Here is a 20,055-nt window from a genome sequence, read left to right on the forward strand (position 1 = left end):
GGCCTGCTAAGATAGAGTCAACATAGCAGAGGCTGGTCAAAGAATGAGTTGTATGACACCATAGAATAACAACCTTGTCATCGTGCTTCATAAGGTAGAGCTACTCCTTTGAAAGAACAGCAACCAGAAATGCCAATGTATGTATAGAGATGCTTCAGCCTTCAGAGTATGAAAAAACTGAAGCAAGTGTGGTATTCCCTTCCAATGTATCAATGCTCAAAAGTACTGATAAATATAAGCTGTTATCCTCAGAATCTCTTCTGGGTAAGTGGCTGAAAAACTAAAAATAAAACCAGCCAGGGAAAAGTATAGGATAAGGCATAATAGACTACGAAAATGAAAATGTTTTTGGACCCTGGTGTCTTCAGTAATAGGCAGATACTAGGGCTGAATATATGTTGAGTGCTACAATGACACTCTCATTTGTACTTCCTGTGCAAGTGCCAGAAACACAATGGAGCTTCCCAGCTTTGTATGATGACCCTTAAAATGCAGCTAAACATAAAAGTCTGCAAGTGCCACATTTCAAGCTTTCCTGTATGAACACCTTTCTGTAAAGAGCATACAATATAAAATGGCGCAAATATTGGTAGTGATGTGGAACTAATAAATAATAAATTCAGATTGTCAGTTGCATGTTTTAGGTCTGATTATCAGTACTAGGGTGCTTATTGTGGTTTACTAAATTCGGTGGGGCTTAGTTCCTAGTGTTCCGGGCTAAGTGATTGTCTTAACCTCATATTCGTTACATGCATACAGAAACTGGAAGACCACAGGACTGAAGCCCCCAGGCCATCTTTTGTAGGAATATCTAAATATGCAAACTTCATGTATATAGAGAAGTATCAGGGGAAGTAGCTGTCCAGTATTGTTGATCAGCTGTCGCAAATAGCAAACTGCTTCTAGACATTTATTGAACTGCAAATTCCCCTCCAGTCACAGCCACTTAGTTACTTGTGGGCTGTTTGCCCAAACTCCAATATCTTTCTCTTCTAATGCAGTTGTTAAAAAAATGTATCAGGGCAATGAAGTAAACAGGGAATTAGATGGGAATGAAGGCTGATTAATTATAGACCCAGAAACTGTGAGGAAAATATACTCACTCTATCTAGAAATACCAGAAGTCATCATACCCTATAACAGTGAACTCAAGTAGCAAGTACTGAAAGAAATGGAGACAAACAAGACCCAAAAGGCAAACGTGAGGTATCAGAATGCTCACAGGTTCTTGAAGTTTGCACACTGACCCACACAAACACACATCTTTTAAACATGCAGCTCAACGGGTTAATCACTCCAAAAACTCCACAGAAAAGATTATATTCTATGGTTTGTAGCCATGGAATGTTAAATATAAGTTAGATAGTGGAGGTGGAATGGCTGGCTGGAGGCAAATACAGCTCGCTAAGTGGAACCCAGAAGAAAAACATGCTTACTGGGAAGCAAGACTACATTTTGTTGAAGGTGTTGTTTCTCTTGTTGGAATTACAAAATATGTTCTCAGTAAACTTAAAAAATGGAGTTGGAAAAAGTGCAGAAAACAGCAAATACAATATTGTGCATGAGTCAAGGAAGTAGTGTGGTATAGTGGTTAAGAGCATGGGACTGGGACTCAGGCGACCTGGGTTCTAGTCCGTGCTCGGCCATGGAGCCAACTGGGTGACTTTGGGACAGTCACAGTCTCTCAGCCCAACCTACCTCACAGGGTTGTTGTTGTGGGGATAAAATGGAGGAGGAGAATGATGTAAGCTGCCTTGAGCCCTTTGTAGGAAAAAGGCAGGATATAAATCAGAAAACAAAGTAGATAGGAAAACTTTCTTCTGTATTCCATCAGTCATGGTATCCTTCTGGATAGGCTGTCTGTGCTGAGTGTTGGAGACACGTAATTGCAATGGTCCCACTCCTATTTGGATGGACAGAAGGTGGTGCTGGGAGATTATTCCTCTGTGCCTTGGCATTCATGCTGTGGGGTTCCAATGGCCTCAGTTCTATACCCCATATTGTTCAACATCAACACAAAATCTCTGAGGAGAGTTACTCAGAGTGCAGGCTGAGGTGTCATCCATATAGAGATAAGCTAGCTCTATCACCTTTTCATCAAATCCAGGTGAGGCTGTTCTGAATCAGTTCCTGGCCACAGTAATGGGGGATGGGGGCTAATAAACTGAAAACTCCAGACCTCCAGATCAGAGGTATTATTATTAGTAGTTGGTTCACCTGCCTAGACAAGTGATGTTCAACCGGTTCCAGAGGGAGCTGCATTTCCCCTAAAGGACCAGACTTCATAGTTTGGAGTGCTCCTGGATCCAGCAATATAACTAGAGGCAAAGGTGTCCATGGGGTCACGATGGGTTGAACACAACTTTGCAACCAACAACAACAATGATGGACTTAGAGGCTCAGAGCATGTTTTATCAGCTTAGAGTGATATACCATCTATGTTCTTATCTAGGGTCAGGTGAAACCCTTTTGGAATCTGTCCCTCTAGCACCCATGGACTTTCTCATGTACCCAACTCAGTCCTGGGAAGTGAGCTGAGTCAAGAGGAAGTCTGTGAACACTCACAGACCCTTAGTTGTCTAACTGGCAACCTTCCCATCCAGTGTACCTGCCCAAAGAATTACTGCAGGATGCAGAAGAGGATCCCTGTGAGCAGTTGAACCAGGTGCCATTCCTGGCACAGCCGGCAGTGACAGGACTGGGTGAGTAACAGGAGCACTGTTTGAGAAGTACATCAGGCTCAGTTCTTGGTGAGCACCCTGCAAAAGCAGGGAGTGCTTGCCAGGAACTTGGGCCCAGGGCGGCTTCAAAGCAGAGTGGAGTCCAGGGGGTTGATTCAAAGGGATCCAATAGATTCTCACCCCAATACAGATTCCTCACACATCACTATCTGGACAGGGATAGCCTAGCTACAGTTATCCATGCTCTGGTAACCCTTTGGTTGGATTAGTACAATGCATGATATGTAGGGCTATGGTCCAGAAATGTCAGCTGGTACAAAATAGGGCAGCAAGATTATTACAGGGAATATCTAGCATGATTATTCAGGCCAGTACTTTACCATCTGTACTTGCTGCAAGTCCATGTCTGGGCTCAATTCAAAGTGCCCATTAACATTAAAATCCCTAAATGGCTTGGGGCCAGGTTATCTGTAACATCAACTGCTCCTATATATACCTGCCTGGATCCCTGTTTGAGGGCAATAAGCCACCTTAATAACCCTTAGCTTGTTCTAATGGTTGCTGCATACACTCACAATTGGTCCTTGTAATGTCTGAATTTCATTGATCTGAATGACTGATCCCATTGTGGGTACCAGGAACTAGCCAGGATGGCGTTAAGAAGATTCAACAAATAGAAGGATCACAAGGGTATCAATGCCTTTGAGTGCTGGTGGTGCCTCCAGTATCAGAGGCCATATGCTTATGTAAACCAGTTGATGGGGAACATGGGTGAAAGGGTGTTGTTGCTAACTTGTCCTTTTTGTGAGTTTTCTGTGGACAGCTGGTTGGCCACTGTGTGAACAGAATTCTGGATTGGATGGACCTTTGGTCTGATCTAGCAAGACATTATGTTCTTAAGTTGAATATCATGGGATATCCAAAGCAACAACAGAGGCAGTTGTAGCATCTGAAAACATTAATGGGTGTTGAAAATCCTATGACACAATAGTTTCATTCAGTGCTTTTTTTGTAAGAAAAATGGTGCTAGAACTCATGAAATTATTTACCTTTCGCACATAGTCAATCACTGTACACACACCCACACACTTCAGTTGTGTAACGAAACATAACAGTTGCCACCCGTAGTAAGCACTCAGCGTTCAACCACACGACCAATCGCAAGCTGAGCAGTGCCATCACAACCAGCGTGGGCGAAGTATGCATGCATCGGATTCGACACACAAGCAGCCTGCATGCACCGTTTTATTGATTTTGCCGCCAACCTGCTAAGCTCAACAGGGCGATTCAAATTCATGTGGACCAAACATAAAATTTTCAAAAGTTACTTTTAAAACTTGGAAAATCTGTCAAAAAAAGGTGCCGGAACTCCATTCTGGTGCGTTCAATGACAAAAAAAGCACTGGTTTCATTCATCCAAGTTAATGGATGAGTTTCCCATTTGTATGATACATTAAATGTGGTCATTTAGTGTGAAGCCAGGATAATTTTAGGCAAATCATTGAAGCACCCTAGTCAGTTGGCAACCACATTTGCAGACAAATATGATGCAGTTGACACTATTAGCTAGTAAGTGAAGACTGTTGGTAATGAAAAAAACAACAGGTGCATTCCAAACTAATTTGTGGAGCAAAAACATCCTTAGAAGTACGTACTACTCATGTAAATGGAGTCACTGATTCAGAGTAAAACTCCAGCATCAATAATCACCAAACTAACCTTGGTTGTCCAAATTGTGTAAGAAAGCAGTTGACAGCTGCTTGTCAGGACTATATGGCTTTATAATTAGAACTGGATGGACATATTTGAAACAGACAGACATGCCTTACAAATAGAAACATTATACAAAATCAATGTGAGTACAAGAGTTTTAACCATCAGTTAAGGATCAATAAATAAAGATCTATTAAACTATGAGGCTCATCAAATCTACAGAAGATCAGGGGCAGGAGAGGGAGCAATAGGTTACATTTGCATGAAATTAGCTTTTAGCTGAATATCTATTAATAATTCTCCGCAGTTTGGCAACAGAAAGGCTGCTAAGAGAGACTGCAAAATCTCCTCCTTTGAGAATTTTCAAGGGTACACTGATGTCTGTATTGGACTAGATATAACTGAGTCAAGAGCCACATTTGAGTATACAGTATCAGGTACTGTGATTATTCAGAAAAGGGGTGTCTAAACACTAGACCAAGTGGAAACAAAGCTGAGATGGTAGTTGAGAAACTGTAGAAATGCATGCAATCAGGTTAGTTAGAATAGCATGCAATAAAGATGGCAAGAGAGGTAGATAGAAAGGACTATATGATTATTGCCCTGGAAAAGTCCCATACTTAACCTGGAAGTATGGATGAAGCTGTGGATGAGGGTGTGGGTTTGGAAAGAAACGATGGAGAATACTGCCAGTCAGTGTTCACAATACTGGGTTGGAATAATTTGACTCAGTAAAAGGAAGCTTCCTACATTTCTGTGACTGTATGGCACACCAACAAGAGATTTTGTTATGTTCCATGAAGACTTCAGGGCAAATACTGTCGGTCTTATTAATTCACTGATTATAGGCAGGCTACAATCTTCTCAGCCTCACATCTGCAAGATGAGGATAACAATAGAGGTCTCCCTTCCAGATTTACTACAAAAACTACTGAGATAAAGTATATAAATGGCTTCAAATGTTCAAGAAGTGCTATCTGGAAATGCTAGATGTAATTTTTGTATTTCCAAGATAAAGGCTTAGTTGTCAACTGTTTCTCCTGTATTTATCTGATTTTGCTGCACTGGTTAATACTGTTTCTGCTTTACCTAACTGCTAGCTTACTATTTTAGGTTATTTGTTTATGTTTTAGAAAGCAGAAACTACTATAGCATTTTATAATGCTATGAAATTGACTAATCCCATTCATGCAGTAAAAGAGCCGTAGCACGTTAGAGAACTCTTGTTTTCTAGAACTGGAGCACTTGGTATGCAAGGAATAATTTCACTTATAAAAAATTAGCACTGATTTGCCACATTTTTCCTCCACTAAAACAGTATTGGACACTCCCAGTTATACATTAATATGGACAACTGTAAGATTTGAAAAAAGTGATCACACATATAGCAACCAACCTTACCTGTGATTCTGGTAGCTGTTCTGATCATAGGGAATCAGGGACTTGTATGCATCTTGTATGGCTTTGTCCAGGTCATGGGAGAACTGGACAACTTGGTGGAGCATAATGTAATCCCTCTAATCTTCAATTTACATCTTAAGCAATTGAAGCCTCCATTATGAATTTATGGATATTAGGCCAAGTTTATGCTGTCTCCACCACTCCTCTTTCCCACTTTCCTCTATTCTTTGTTTTGTATCAAATCATAGAATCACAGAATATTGGAGCTAGAAGGGGCCATGAAGTAACCAAGTCCAACACCCTCTGTTGCAGGACACCAGTTTACACCATCCCACTCAGATGGCCATCCAGTTTCTTTCTGAATGTCTCTAGTGTGGGAGAGTCCACCACCTCTCTAGGCAGCTGGTTCCACTGTTGTATTGCTCTGACAGTGAGGAAGCTTTCCTGATCTCTAACCCGAATCTGGGTTGTCGCAGCTTGACTTGATTATTCTGTGTCCTGCACTCTGGTATCAACAAGAAGGGATCTTGACCTTTCTCTTTGTGACAGCCTTTGAGGTATTTATAGAGGGATCTCATGTCTCCCTCCTCAGTCTTCTCAAGGCTGAACATGCCCAGTTTTCTCAGTGTCTCCTCATAGGGCAGTGTTTCCAAAGTCTGGATCACGCTTGTTACCCTTCTTTGGACCCTTTCTTAAATTTTGGTGCCCAGAACAGGACACAGTATTCCAGATAAGTACTGGAATAGGGGAACAGTATAGGGGAACTACTGCTTCTCATGACTTGAAAGTAATACTTCTATATTGCACCCCCAAATAGCATTTTCTCCTTTTGCGGCATCGCATAGCTGGCTCATATTTAGCCTGTTGTCCACAATAACTCCAAGCTCTTTTTCTTTTCCAGTTCTGTTGAGCCACATATTCCCAATCTTGTATTGATGCATTTGGTTTCCTTTTCCTAGGTGGAGGACTTGGCACTTGTCCCTAGAATCTCATTCTGTTGCTTTCAGCCCAGCATTCAAGTTTATCAAGATCTCCGTGGATCTTCATTCTGTCTTCTAGAGTGTTTGCTATTCCACCCAGTTTTGTATCATCTGCAAATCTGATAATCTTTCCTTGTACTTCCTCATCTAAATCATTAATAAAGCTGTTGAAGAGCACTGGGCCTAGGACTGAACCTTGTGGCACCCAACTAGTTATCTCCCTTCAGTTTGAGAAGGTGTCAGATAAAGTGCTCTGAAGAACTCAAGCACTTGTTTACTTGTTTGTGACATTTGATTGCTCCTAATAAAAGTGTTGCCGAACTGTAGATTTTGGATTTTTTCCCCTTATATATCAACAAATCTTCCTTTGCTTTTTACATACAACCCTCAGGTATCCTGTAGGCTATGCAGAGAGTGAAGGGCATAAAGTCTCCAACCTAAGAAGATTGGTTAGATGCGGAAAAATGTCTATAACATCTTTTCCACTGATGGTAATTTTATCTCTGCAATTAGCAGAGGAGTCTTCACAAAAAGCATTATTCAGATGTGTTCAAAGGAAACTTTGATTGTGAAAAGCTTCTTTAGGCCAGAGCTGTAACAGCTGAGGTATGACTGAAAGCCTGTTGAAAAGAAATCTTGCTTCCCTCTCTCATTTCAGATTCATCTCCCTTTTATATCACTTCAGTCCCAGCATATCTTGCACTGCCAATTATTGTTTCCTTTTAATAAAGTTGCAGTGAAATCTGGCAATGGAAAGAAGTCCAAATGCCAGGCAGTGAAGAATACAGGAAGAAAACTGCACAGATGACCAGTCTGTCTAAGGAGTAAAATTCCTGTGTTTAACCCATGTTAGCAGCAACTATCACCCATTAATTTGGAACTTCAATAGAATATTAGCAATCAAGGATACAGAGTTGTTGTTTTTTTTAACATCAGTACAGATGTTACCCAGGAATAGTCTGAAAGACTTGACTAATACTGGGTCAGCTAGGAATGGTGACAAAATCCACAATGAATTCAAATGAGTTTAGATTTCTATGAATTTGGATCTGTGGATTCTCCAGCAGTTCCTCTTTTTCCAAGATGCATGGATTCCATGGGTTCACAGACCATTTATTGTTGTTATTTGCATTTGCAAGAAAGAATGGAAGTTCTTGCACACGTCTCTAAAATATCCCCATTCTGTCAATGAGAGGACAATGGAACAAAAGCCACATGGCAATTTGTGAAATATTGATGGAATGGATTACATAAAATCTGTACATTCCTAGTTGCAGCTCATCATTTGAATTGGTCTCTATGTACTTCAGTATAGATCTGCAACACAGTGTTATTTTTCCAGTTGTAGTTACTTCAAGCATTTAGTAACACATATTTATTGTGCATTTAAATATTTATATTTCATAGAAAAAAAGAAGCTGTCAACTATCAGTCCATCTAGTTCAGTATTACGAGAAATGTAATGAGAATGTATGATGCATGAGAAATTCATTGCAGCTTGTTTTATAGCAGGATTTATGCAGTTTTCACCTTCCTGGACCAGTCAAGAATTTAGACACAATCTGTGGTCAAAGTCTTTACTTTTCTGAGCTTGTTATTGTGATTTTTGGGCCCAAAAGGAACATGTTGACAGCATGTGCATATTTTAAAGTTCTGTACAGATAAGTTTTAATCAATGGGAAATGAATGAACACATTTCAAAGATGTACAAAACTGGTATGTATAAAAATAATTGCAAAAATGCACATGGATTTCATGTGATAAGAAAACAAACTCACAAGCTGATACAAACTCAAGCTGGAACAAACTTTGAGATAGAAATAGAGGACTTCAGAGAGCTCAGGTATTTCTGATTCAGACAGTCTGATTTGTATTGTCAACACTAGCAGGGTTTACATATACAGTGGTACTTGGCTCACGAACTTAATCCGTTCCAGGATTCTGGTCATGACCCAAATTGGTCGTGAGCCAAGTTAAATTTCCCCATAAGGTTTAATGTAAATAAGGTAAATCCGTTCTGTAACCATTTTTTAAATCAGAAAAATGTGAAGCAAAGTGACAACAACAAAGATCGCAGCCATCTCCGCCCCACCATACCCCGAGCACAGGTGCGGACATCTTCCCGCCCTCCCCAGCACGACCAAGATCACACCTGTCTTCCCTGCACGCACCTGTCATCCTTGCAGGTGCCCATCATCCTAGCATGCGCCCGTCATCCTGGCATGCTGGGGAGTGGGGGGGAGAGACAGGCATAATTATGGGTGCACTGGAGGAGGAAGAGATGGGCGCAAATGGCACGCTGGGGGAGGAAGGGATAGGCGAGATCTCGGCCATCTCCCCCCTGCCCCCAGCATGATCGCGGCCATCTCCCCACTCGGGGGTGGGGTGGAGAGATGGCCACAATTGTGCTGGTTGGTGGGTGGGGGAGGAATGGCTGAGATTGCGCCCATCTTTCCTGCAGGAGCGTGCCTCTGATCACGCACGCCTTCCCTGCACAAAGGGAACTGCGATCGTGGCCATGTCCCCACTTGGGGGGGGGTGGCTACAATCTTGGTTGCCACCCAATGCGGAGTTCGCGACCCACGTCAAAATTTTAATGACATTTTGGTTCGTGACCCGATTTGTTCGTGAACCAAGGCGTCTGTGAGCCGAGGTACCACTGTAATGGCAATGGTGGTTTCCATTGTGGGATGGTCTGTCATGTTGTCAGAAACATGTTGCGGAGTTACTGCATGGTACATTTGATTTTAATGGAATATGGAAAGAAACAATGGTCAACTGTATGGTTTCCATACTTCACCATGGCTTATTTGGTTGTCAGAACCCAGAAACACAGTTTCCATGTAACTACCATTGAGCTTGATGGAAAGAGTAAAAACTGCAGGAGTCACTCTAGCTATCTAGCCTCTGTATGCAGACCAATAGGTATAGGCAGGTGATGCAGACAGAAACAGCGCGCGATGGAATTGACTTTCAGCATCAGAGGCTAATGGGATATGTGCCATCAGTGGAAGGATTAAGGCAGAAGGATGGAAACTGTGAACACATGGAAACCATGCAAGCATCTGACAGGTAAGAAGCCATGAGGCATGGTTTAGCATTACATGTAAACACAGCCATTGAGTGGTAGTGGCTCTCCAGGGTTCTGAAGGGGTGTTTCCAACCTTATGGACATGCCAAAGATTGAACCTGAAACTTGTCACTTGCAATGCATGTGCTTTCTCTGAATTTCTGCCTTCCCCATTTAAATGTCTCCTAATTTGGAGGCACCTTATGTTTCAGAGTGGGAAGCAATAAAAGTATCGATTACATGTGCATCTAAACAAATACTGTTAAACAACACATGTTAGTTAACTCACACCTACTACTAGCTTGTTCTAGTATACAAACATCCATTAAAAATCTTATTTAGATCATTAAATTACAAGGCATCCATAATCTGAAATGAAAATGTTCAGTTTCTATCATAATTTTATAACTGGGTGGTGAGGGGAATAAAAGATACAATATGAAAGCAAATGATATAGAGAGAGTGTGTGTATGGGGGAACTCCCTATAGCTCAGTGCATTATAAATTCCCATCCTGGCAATTGGCAAAGGGAAGAATTTATATTTATTCATTTAAAAGATTTAAACCATTCCACATTCCACTATGGAGATTTCAGACCAGCAAAACTAAAGATAAAACATATAAAACAACAAAGTAATGTGTTAAAAACAAGATCAGTAAAACTGTATCAATGAAACTATGGCTCATTAGATCAAGAAAACTTTCAAAATAAAAGTGTTCTTCAAAAGAAATGGAGCCACTATGCTGAAGATACTTATCTGGATTGACCCCAGTTGGGCCATGACCTTGGTGACCAAGATGCTCAGTAATGAACAGCACAAGTATCTTATTGCCAAATTCTTTGGGGCTTTATACATTGGTGCCAAAACCTCAAAGCAAAACCTCATAGCCAATAGGCAGCCACTGTAGTTTTCCCCAGAAAAGAAGCTATATGCTGAAAAGTGGCAGCTCCTAACAGCAACTGGGCTGCTTTATTCTGCATTAGGCTAAGGGCTGATAGAACACACTGTATTAATTTAGCCTTGAGGTTACTAGCCCCTGGACCACTGTGGCCAAGCTTTCCCTTTTCTGGATGCCTGGTAAACCAACTGGAGCTGGTAAAAGTCACTCCAAACCCCATGGTCACTTGGCACTCCAGTAAGAACAGTAGCTCTAGGAATGTCCTCAAACAACAAATGTAATCTTTCTAGTGGGGCACAACCCCATGCAGAATAGGCAATGAACCTATCTCCCAGACTCAGGAAATACTCATTGGGTTTAATACAATCCATCACCAAGTTCTACACACTGATATAGGACTGGACCATTCAATCTATAGTCAACCTTGGTGTTTGGGCTCTGATGGTATCTGAACCCAATCAATGAGTCTGAAATTCAGATTCTGACCTTGCATAGATGGAAACAACAACAACTGTTGTCTTTTGCAATATTATTTGATAGAGAGATTTTGGAGTAAACACAGTTTTAGACTGGCTATTGATTTAGCCTAGAAGTCTCTACACTACTACAAGTGGTTTTGCAGGGTTACAACAGAAGCCTTCTCCATCACATGTTTCCTGATCCTTCTAATTGGAGATTCCAGAGATGGGGACCTGGAACCTCTAGCATGCCAAAGAATGTCTTCAACTACTAGTCCATCGTCCCTCAGTTTAACAGATTATATCTTTAGTTCCTTTTAAAGAACAAATACAACGTCAGGATATGTGTTATTTTTAACACTGGATATTCTAAAATCAAAACACATAAAAACAAACTGGTAGCATTAAATCAATATAGTCAAGCTGCCTCACTTCAGTCATCATCCCAAAACTACTGCCATTTGTACCAGTCATATCTGACTAATCAAGGTCATAGATGAGAAAATGTGTGATCAATATAGCATTACACTGGCAAGAAAGAGATACTTGTATCATTGTTTCCAATCGACACTGACCTCAATTACAACTTCCAAAGAAGCTAACATACATAGCTGTTTTTCAATGGAGATGGACTCCACTTTTGATGGACTTCAGAACTCCCTTAAAAGATGCTTCTGTTCTGAATGCATAGAATTTTAGAGCTTATCCACAATTCCATTTACAGATCCTTCATTTGGCTTTCTTAAAATGTGGAAATGCTTGGAATGAGAAAGTTGATTTAGGGATCCAATAGTTTATTTCAATCACACACACACGGGTAAGCAACCTGATTGTTGATTTTTTTCTATGGATGCAGTCCGAATGCTGCCTTTGTTGGTGGTGGTAAATGAAAAATAATCACTAATTTGGTATCAACAAAGTAAAAACCTGCAACATAATGCTCTGTCAGATACATGTTTTCTTTAGTTAAGCGTTTTTGGTTGAATTCAGATTGAGAAAACTGAATTTAGTTTCTACTGAGATCAGTGGGATGTGTTCAATCATGATTAACTTTACATATCTATTTCAATAGGACCTCTGTTTAACTAATGTTGTAATTGCAACTCTATGGGAGCAAGTCTTGGGGAGCAAAATACAGGCTTCTTCTGAGTAGACCTGTATCTCTGGATCCAACCACCTGTGTTTGGCAGTAATTATAATCAGATGGTGCAATACAGTCACTGGTTAAGCATGAAAGCAATGAGCATTTACTTCCAAATTCCTGCATTTACTTCCAAATTCCAAATTCCTCTCCTCTTTCTCACACACATATGATTTCCACCCATGATTTCTTACCTTGAACAATCAAATAAACCTGGGAAGTCTTGGGATGATGCAATGTTTGCACTGAGCATGTATATGACCCCTCATCGTAGACATCCACTTTCTGGATCCGGAGGCTGTATTCCAGAAGAGAAAGTTGCTGGAGCTCTACTCGGGGGTCCAGGGACCATTTGTCTTGACCAGCAAAAATGATGCCAGAACGATTTAACCAGGCCACCTTGGAGCTTTTGTCTTCTATAAAACACCTGCAAGGGATGACAAAGGGAAAGGTCAGTATTCAAGAGTCTTTCTGGTAAGGACTTTGTATCAAGCATGCAGATTTTCCCTAGGGCATGTTCACAATGGCAACTACTGCAGCTGATTTCTTTAGAGTGTATTTTCATTTTCTGGGTTCTTTTGCAACAGCTATATTATTTGCCCACACAATTCTCTCTTATCAGTAAAATTACCATTTTATTGATATGGAACTAGTGTGACAGCAATTTACCCAATCAGTGGGTAAATCGGAGCTCAAGTGTGACAGTTCTCTGTTCAACTTGCTATCCATGCAGCATGTTGCTGAAATATATGCATCGTTAATTAACATGCTGAGTTATGCAAGCTTGATTCGTAAGCTAGTTGAGTCACATCATGCTGCATTCATTACTTACAGAAGAGCCCTAGTAATAATTCATGCCTATTCTCTTTAAAGGTCCATTTTGTGTAATATGTTGATCAGGCCCCTCCCCCCTCCCCCACAATCCCCAGTGGCTCCATGTCTGCCTTTCCCACACACACTTTTTCTGAAATAGAGTTCAAGCACTCTGTCTCCAGACTACAAGCTTCTTTCCAAAACTGCCAATAGTGCGAACACAGAGTGAAACACTTTCTTTCGTTTTCTTCCTCTATGTACCCAAATGCTGGATGCAGAGCAGACTCAAAATACTTCTAACCCCCTGCCAGTCTGTGGAGTGAGAGTTCAGGGCTGTGAACTGTATTTTCAGTTTGTTATAGGAATGCAGCTGTTACATTATGCATTTACTCTTCAGTCTTGACTCCTGCCAGCCCCTTTTGGCATCAGAATGGAGTGTTATCTGCTTATTCCCCTCCTGCCACACTAGACAGCCTTATACTAGACAGCTTTTTAACTCTTCCTGAGAACAAGATGCTGCCTGCTCCCTAGTCAACAGCACATCTGCAGCCTGTGTGTTCACTGCCCACATAGGGCAAGAATCCTGCTCAGATTTTACCAGTTCTATACATCTTGCAGAATGTCCTTAGAAAACCAGGTGATGCAGAGGTGAGAGGAAGTAGGGTGGGCAGAGAAGGGGGACACACAGAAAGACAGGATGGTTGGCCACCTGGCATGTCCCTCGTCACAGCTGTCAATAATGGTGTGGTGCCTGCTAGCAGGAGGATGGCCTAGCAGCCCATGCTTGGCTACATTAGTCATTCACTCCTTTCATGCAAAAGCATAAAGAAGCTCTCACAAAGTCAGACCCAGCTGGATCTAAGGATGAAGTCAACCTACAAGAATATACATACAATATCACAGCCTTTCCCTCTAGATTAATTAATCTGGAGGTACTGCTCCCTGCTGGCTACATCAAATTTGTTCTGAATTTACCCTCTAGTATCTCATCTTCTTTCCAGATAAGATTGCCATTTTTCTAAGATTGTCCTGTGGTTTCAGAGATGAGAGGAAGGGCATTTTGGCCAAGAACCAGAGATAAAGGATTCTTATCACACTACATGAGTTAATTGGGTTAGCCAAGATGTTTGTATTATCAGCAAAAACTGCCCCATGGATGACCACTGTTGATAATGTGGTCATCCCATTCTGCTTTTAATTTCCTTCATTCCTCACTGTTTGTAATAGTTCTCCCACCACCCAGTATTGTTACATTGCATTTACATTAAATTTGTATCCCTCCATTTTATCCTCTTGCAAGGAACCTAAAGTGAGTCGCATATTTCTTTTCTGCTGCTTTTTCATCCTCACAACAATGACCCTGTGAGAGTCCATGACTGACCCAAAGTCACCCAGACAGCTTCATGACTGAGTAGGAACCCAGATCTAGCAGGTCCCCAGTCTAGGACCCTAATTACCATGCCACACTGCTTCTCAGTGTATATTTACTTTGTAGAAAATCTGAAATTCTCCAGGGTACTCCCTGCAACTGAGTATGGTCCACACATGTTTATACCAGAATAATTGTCTTATTTGTTAAGGTGCCAGATAACGTTCTGCTGTTTTATGAGAAAAAATGTTTTGTTTTCATTCCAAACTGCCTAAGATATTTTGTCCATTGCCTCCAAGGAAGGTTATGCTGTACTCAAACAATTTTAAGTGCTTTTTAAAATAAATAAAACATTGTTTTTGCTTGCACACATTCAGGTTCTGAAAGACAGATGCTGTTTTTCTTTTTAAATAAGCAAGTAAATACATAAATATTTAAAAAAAAAACTGGGAGGATACTCTGGCCCAAATCAGCAGCTAGAAGAAAAGCAAATGGGAATTTTTCCCTCTCCCTCCTAGCAAGAATACCAACAAGGAAAAGACCATGTCTGTGTTGCTGTTGTTTTCCTTCTTTAATATAAATTTTAATTATTTGTTATAAGCCATTGAGAGCCTTTGGGATGGAGTGAGACAGAAACTGAATAAATAAAAAGGAATCATGATGACTTAGGATTTTCGGCCATATATGTTATTGTTATTACCACTGTAGCAGCTCTATTAACTTGGAGTATTTATTTAACACAGGCTCTGCAGGCTGCTGGTTCTTCACAGGAATGACACAGGCTGTACCCACAACGCTTACCTTCCACGTTCGAAGGACAGGGAAAGCAGAGAGGCCAGCATTGCCTTGCACAGATATAGGAACTCTACATGCAATTTGGCCATGAGTGATGCTCTTTGTAATTAAGAGAATCTGGTCAATTTTCTGTTCCTTTCCTCTGAAGAGCAGCAGATTCAACAGGGAAAACATTATGGTCCTTGAACATCTATCTCTTTTTGTTTATTTATTTAGCGTTTTACTCTTTCTCCCCCTCCTCTGTGTGTTGTGAAGAGATTCATAAGCTTGTTTGAAATACCTTTAATGATGAACAGAATAAGAAGCGACATTTTACTTGCTCTGTGTTTCTTGTACTGTGTCACTAAATAAAAGACTCAAGTCTCCAGGGCTGTTGCTCTCTCACCTTTTTGTCAGCTGCATTCACACAAGTGTATTTTCAGAGAGAACGAATGAAGATGGGAGCCTAAAGATAAGAAAACTATTTGGCAGTAGGGTTTTTCAAATGGTTTCCTGTGAGGAAAAGTCAGACATTTACAGAACTCCTCTAACTGAAAGCATTTCTGATCCGTGTGTTGAGATCACAGATCACAGCTATTTACTTCACAAAATTCCTGCTCCCCGTCTTGCATTTAGGTTAAAAAGTGGGGGGAAGCATGCATTGATGACAATGGAACTCGCTCCACACACTTAAAAAAAGGGATGGGGACAATTTCCCAGGAAATTAAGGGTCTGGAGGGGTTAACCCTTCCTTTCCAGTGTGCAGTGGTCCTCCTCTGAATTGTGGTTACTTGAACTTAACACTAGAACAAAAGAATGAAAGAGGTCAGCTGCATAAGTAACACAACACATTTGCATGTGTGCTCAAATAGATGTATGGATGTGAGAAAAACAAAATTTGTGACTGGTGGTAGCCCTGCTCGTTTTAAAATGTATAAATCTCACTCACTTCCAAATTTGTCATACCAATGTCTTGAAGCCCCTAGAAGATTATCTGGGACTCCAAAGGAGATCACAGCTTTCCTTCAAATATCTAGAATTTCAAAATTCATTTCAAATGAAAGCAGAGATACAAAGGCCAATTCCGGCAAGAACAATATCTTTTTAAAAAGAAAAAAAAACTAGAAAAGGTACAGCTATTTCATAGTAAGACGCTATTTGCTACTAAGTATACAGGGGCGTATCCAACTGAAGGAAGGAACAGAAACTGGAATGAGCTTGGAAGAAGGGTTGTTCTTCCTATCTCATCCTCCCACAAGTTTTGGGAGATAAGTGGTCATCAAGCGAGACGGCTGCAAGGCCAAACCGGCCTATTGAACTCTTAGGAAATAGTGCGCACACTTACTAGGCTTATGAATAGTAACTGACACATCTCTCATAGGTAATAGGCTCATTAGCCTGAACATGGGATGTATGAGCACGAGGGGGGAACATATTGAGGAGTAGTATGATATAGGCAGATGGGGAAGATTGTGACTTCTTAGTAACTAGTCAATGGCAAAGTGGGGATAGCGTTGAGCATCAGGAAAAGAAATGTATATAATCTCATCGATGTTTGAAAGAAATTGCTCTTTGTTTCTCAGGTGACTGAGACTCTGAGCCAGCCTTTGCAAACACTTCAATAAAGCTGCTTGTACCTGCCCAGATCTTGTCTCACAGAGTTTTCAATCTCTCACTGTCCTAGCTTAGGAGATAGAGCTGGGGCACATATTACAGTTAGGTAAAAATTAAGGCACAATTGAATGTGTTCTTCATAGTGGAAACTTGATCCTACATCTAATAAACAGGTAAGAATACTTAAATTATGTTTTTAACAAAGCAGGAATGGATGTGCATTTAGAAATAGTCTGAACAAACTGCAGAAGATTCTTCTGCAAACGCAAACTGGCTCTTTCTTAGAGCACTGCTACCTGCTCAAGTAGCCACACAAAGCAAGCCTTCCCTTAAGGATCACACCACTGTGAGTGCTGATGAGGCAGTTGTGATCTTGCCATTTCACAAGCTTTTGCAGGAATCAGCTAACAACTTCCCTTGCCACCCATCCTAGCCCCCTGCCACCGTGGTGCCAGCAGCAAAATGGCAGAAAGGGAAATAAAACAGGATCAAATGCCACTTGCTCAATGCAAAATAACATGGACTCCTGCTAGTGAGCACAAACAAGCCAGACAAATTCTCTAAAGTGCTGTAAAGTGTGATCCTAGAAAGCAAATGCTACTGTTAGACACAATACAGATTGGGATGGGGAGCAGGTGAGACACTCACTAAACCAGACAAAGATGTCTTTTATTGAGGCTTCTTATTCTACTCAGCTTTTTCTATTCGTAGTGATTGAATGCAATACTTTGCTGTTAAAAGAAAAGGAAAAGAAGAATGTAAAAATCACCATTTAGTACCAATTTATTACTTTTTGTGTAGATACAGAAACCTGTAATAGGTTCACTATGAAGCATATTGGAAAGTTTCTCACATATGTTTCTCTTATGCTGGAGTATTCTGAAAAATGCTTGCATTGTGGAAGACACAGGCAAAGCATGCCTGCGGGATTCTCAAGGAGGTATAGGAAGAATGAATTGAGAGAGTCCTTGAGCCCGGAATGTCTCAGGTCAATCCAAACTACAACTGCAATTTTGTTTACAGGGAAAAAAAATTGCTAGGCTGGGAGACACTTCTGAGGAATTTAAGTCACAAGGCTTTGGACCAGACTAGCAAAATTTCTCAAGAGGGTTCCTGCTAGAAGAAATTCATTTGGTTTCTAGAAATTCACCCTATTTGTGCGTCCTAGAATTGAATGTAGGCCTGAATGCCATATGCAATTAGAAAGCTGTACATTAAAAACATTGGATTTCCATGCAAGAAGAAAAGTTCTTAATCTGCTACATACACAGGTTAGAATATATTTCAAGGTGAAAATTGGGAATCATGAATGAGCTTGCATTTCATTGATTTGAACACCCATACCTAGAGCCCAGGAAATCTAGATTCTTAACAACTTTAAAAAGGAAGACCTATGTATTACTTTTTATTACTCTATTGAATTACTATTTCATTGTTATCTTCATTTTGGGTTATTAACAAGAGCAACCCTATATTTGTCTGCATCAAAGTAAAGTCCCACTGACTGGAGTCACATGACATGATGCCCTGCAGTGATTAGGAAACCACAGTGGATTAACACATCATCCAAACTCAGCCTGCTTCCTGCAAGATGGTTTTGTACCCATAAGCCACTCTAACAACACTCAAACAGTGTTGTCCAGACCCATTAAGACAATTTGATTGTGAGTTGCAACTATCAGCAAGTGAGTCGCACAAGAGTGGCACCCCGGCTACGCACACATGCATATTCTCGCTCCTCTTCTTGCAGGTGAACTTGCTTCCTAAGCTCTAAACTTGTACCACAGCTGCTGATCACTTTTCCTATACTAATCCTAGCAACAGATTGTGCTGCAACCATGGCCGGTCACCCTCCTTCTTCAGCAGAAAAGACTCCCTCGCCTGCCCGCGGAGAAAGTACCTGCGACCCTTCCCATTTTAGCTGTGGCTTTCAGTCTTCCTTCTTTCCCTTGCCCCACTTCTCTTTTCCATATGATTCCACCATGCAGAAAGCACAAATCATGCTTCCTCTTACTCCTGTTCTTCTTGCAGAGACCCACTACCCCAGCATCATGCTCCAGGCAATCTTTTTTTTTTTGGCTTTGAAAATTGCCCCCTGTGTGGCAGGCAAGCTGAGAGACTTTTATTGAGAGCCAGTGTGGTGTAGTGGTTAAGACCATGGGACTGGGACTCAGACGATCTGGGTTCGAGTCCCCGCTCAGCCATGGAGCCAACTAGGTGACTTTGGGCCAGTCACAGACTCTCAGTCCAACCTACCTCACAGGGTTGTTGTTGTGGGGATAAGATGGAGGAGGAGAATTATGTAAGCTGCCTTGAGCCCTCTGTAGGAAAAAGGCAGGATATAAATAAATAAATAAATAAATAAATAAATAAATAAATAAATATTGGCAACCAAAGGATATTTAGGGCTCTGGGCCAGATTCTAGCCTAGCAATAGTTCCACTACTGGATATCTATGGAAAATGTTTGCAGGTATTGTGGAATGCTATTTCAAGACTACAGTCATGTATCCTAGTTTGCTGCCTTGTGTTGCAAGATCAAACTTTCTTCAAGATCAGTTTCACTTGTGCTTTCTGTTCTCCAACATTCCCCAACAAGATGTGACCTGGAGCTCACTACCTAAGCACCTGATTCATTTAAGGATGGCTTCATACAACTATGTTTCCATAAAGTGATTCCAATTGCCACCTGTTACTCAGCTTGCTTGGTTGTAATGACCTTTAAATATGCTTACCACTGTGGATACAGTACTGATTTTATTTATTTATTTATTTATTTATTTATTTATTTATTTATTTATTTGGAAATCTTATATGCTGCCCCATTCACAAAAGCCTCGGGGTGGCTTCCAACACAAATAAATAGCAATACAGATACATAAAAAGTACATAAAAAACTGGAAACATCCTGGCATAAATATAAAATCAATAAATAAAATCAGCAATTACAATAACGTTTAAATAAAAACGTCTTGGCCTGGCGCCGAAAAGCAAATAACGATGGCACCAGGCAGACCTCTCTGGGGAGCGCATTCCATAAGTGTCACTGCCCAGACAGCTTTGACTGATCAGTGGTATAGAAATGTGATTAAATGAAAAAAAAAATACAATCTTGAATTCACTAGAACACTGTCATTACACA

The 20,055-nt window shown here is 40.8% G+C and overlaps 1 protein-coding gene across 2 annotated transcripts in view; it reads right to left on the bottom strand.

The window, feature by feature from the left end:
- The window catches only part of LOC123029272 (limbic system associated membrane protein), a 500,040-nt gene that overhangs the window by 223,416 nt on the left and 256,569 nt on the right, over positions 1–20,055 (bottom strand). For both annotated transcript variants that reach the window (XM_044442038.1, XM_044442039.1), the window contains exon 2: positions 12,539–12,771. In XM_044442038.1, the coding sequence (XP_044297973.1) occupies positions 12,539–12,771 (233 nt within the window). The remainder of the gene's footprint in view (positions 1–12,538; positions 12,772–20,055) is intronic.

The sequence above is a fragment of the Varanus komodoensis genome, unplaced genomic scaffold (genome assembly GCF_004798865.1).
Source record: "Varanus komodoensis strain SLA01 unplaced genomic scaffold, ASM479886v1 scaffold4, whole genome shotgun sequence".
Lineage (NCBI taxonomy): Eukaryota > Metazoa > Chordata > Lepidosauria > Squamata > Varanidae > Varanus > Varanus komodoensis.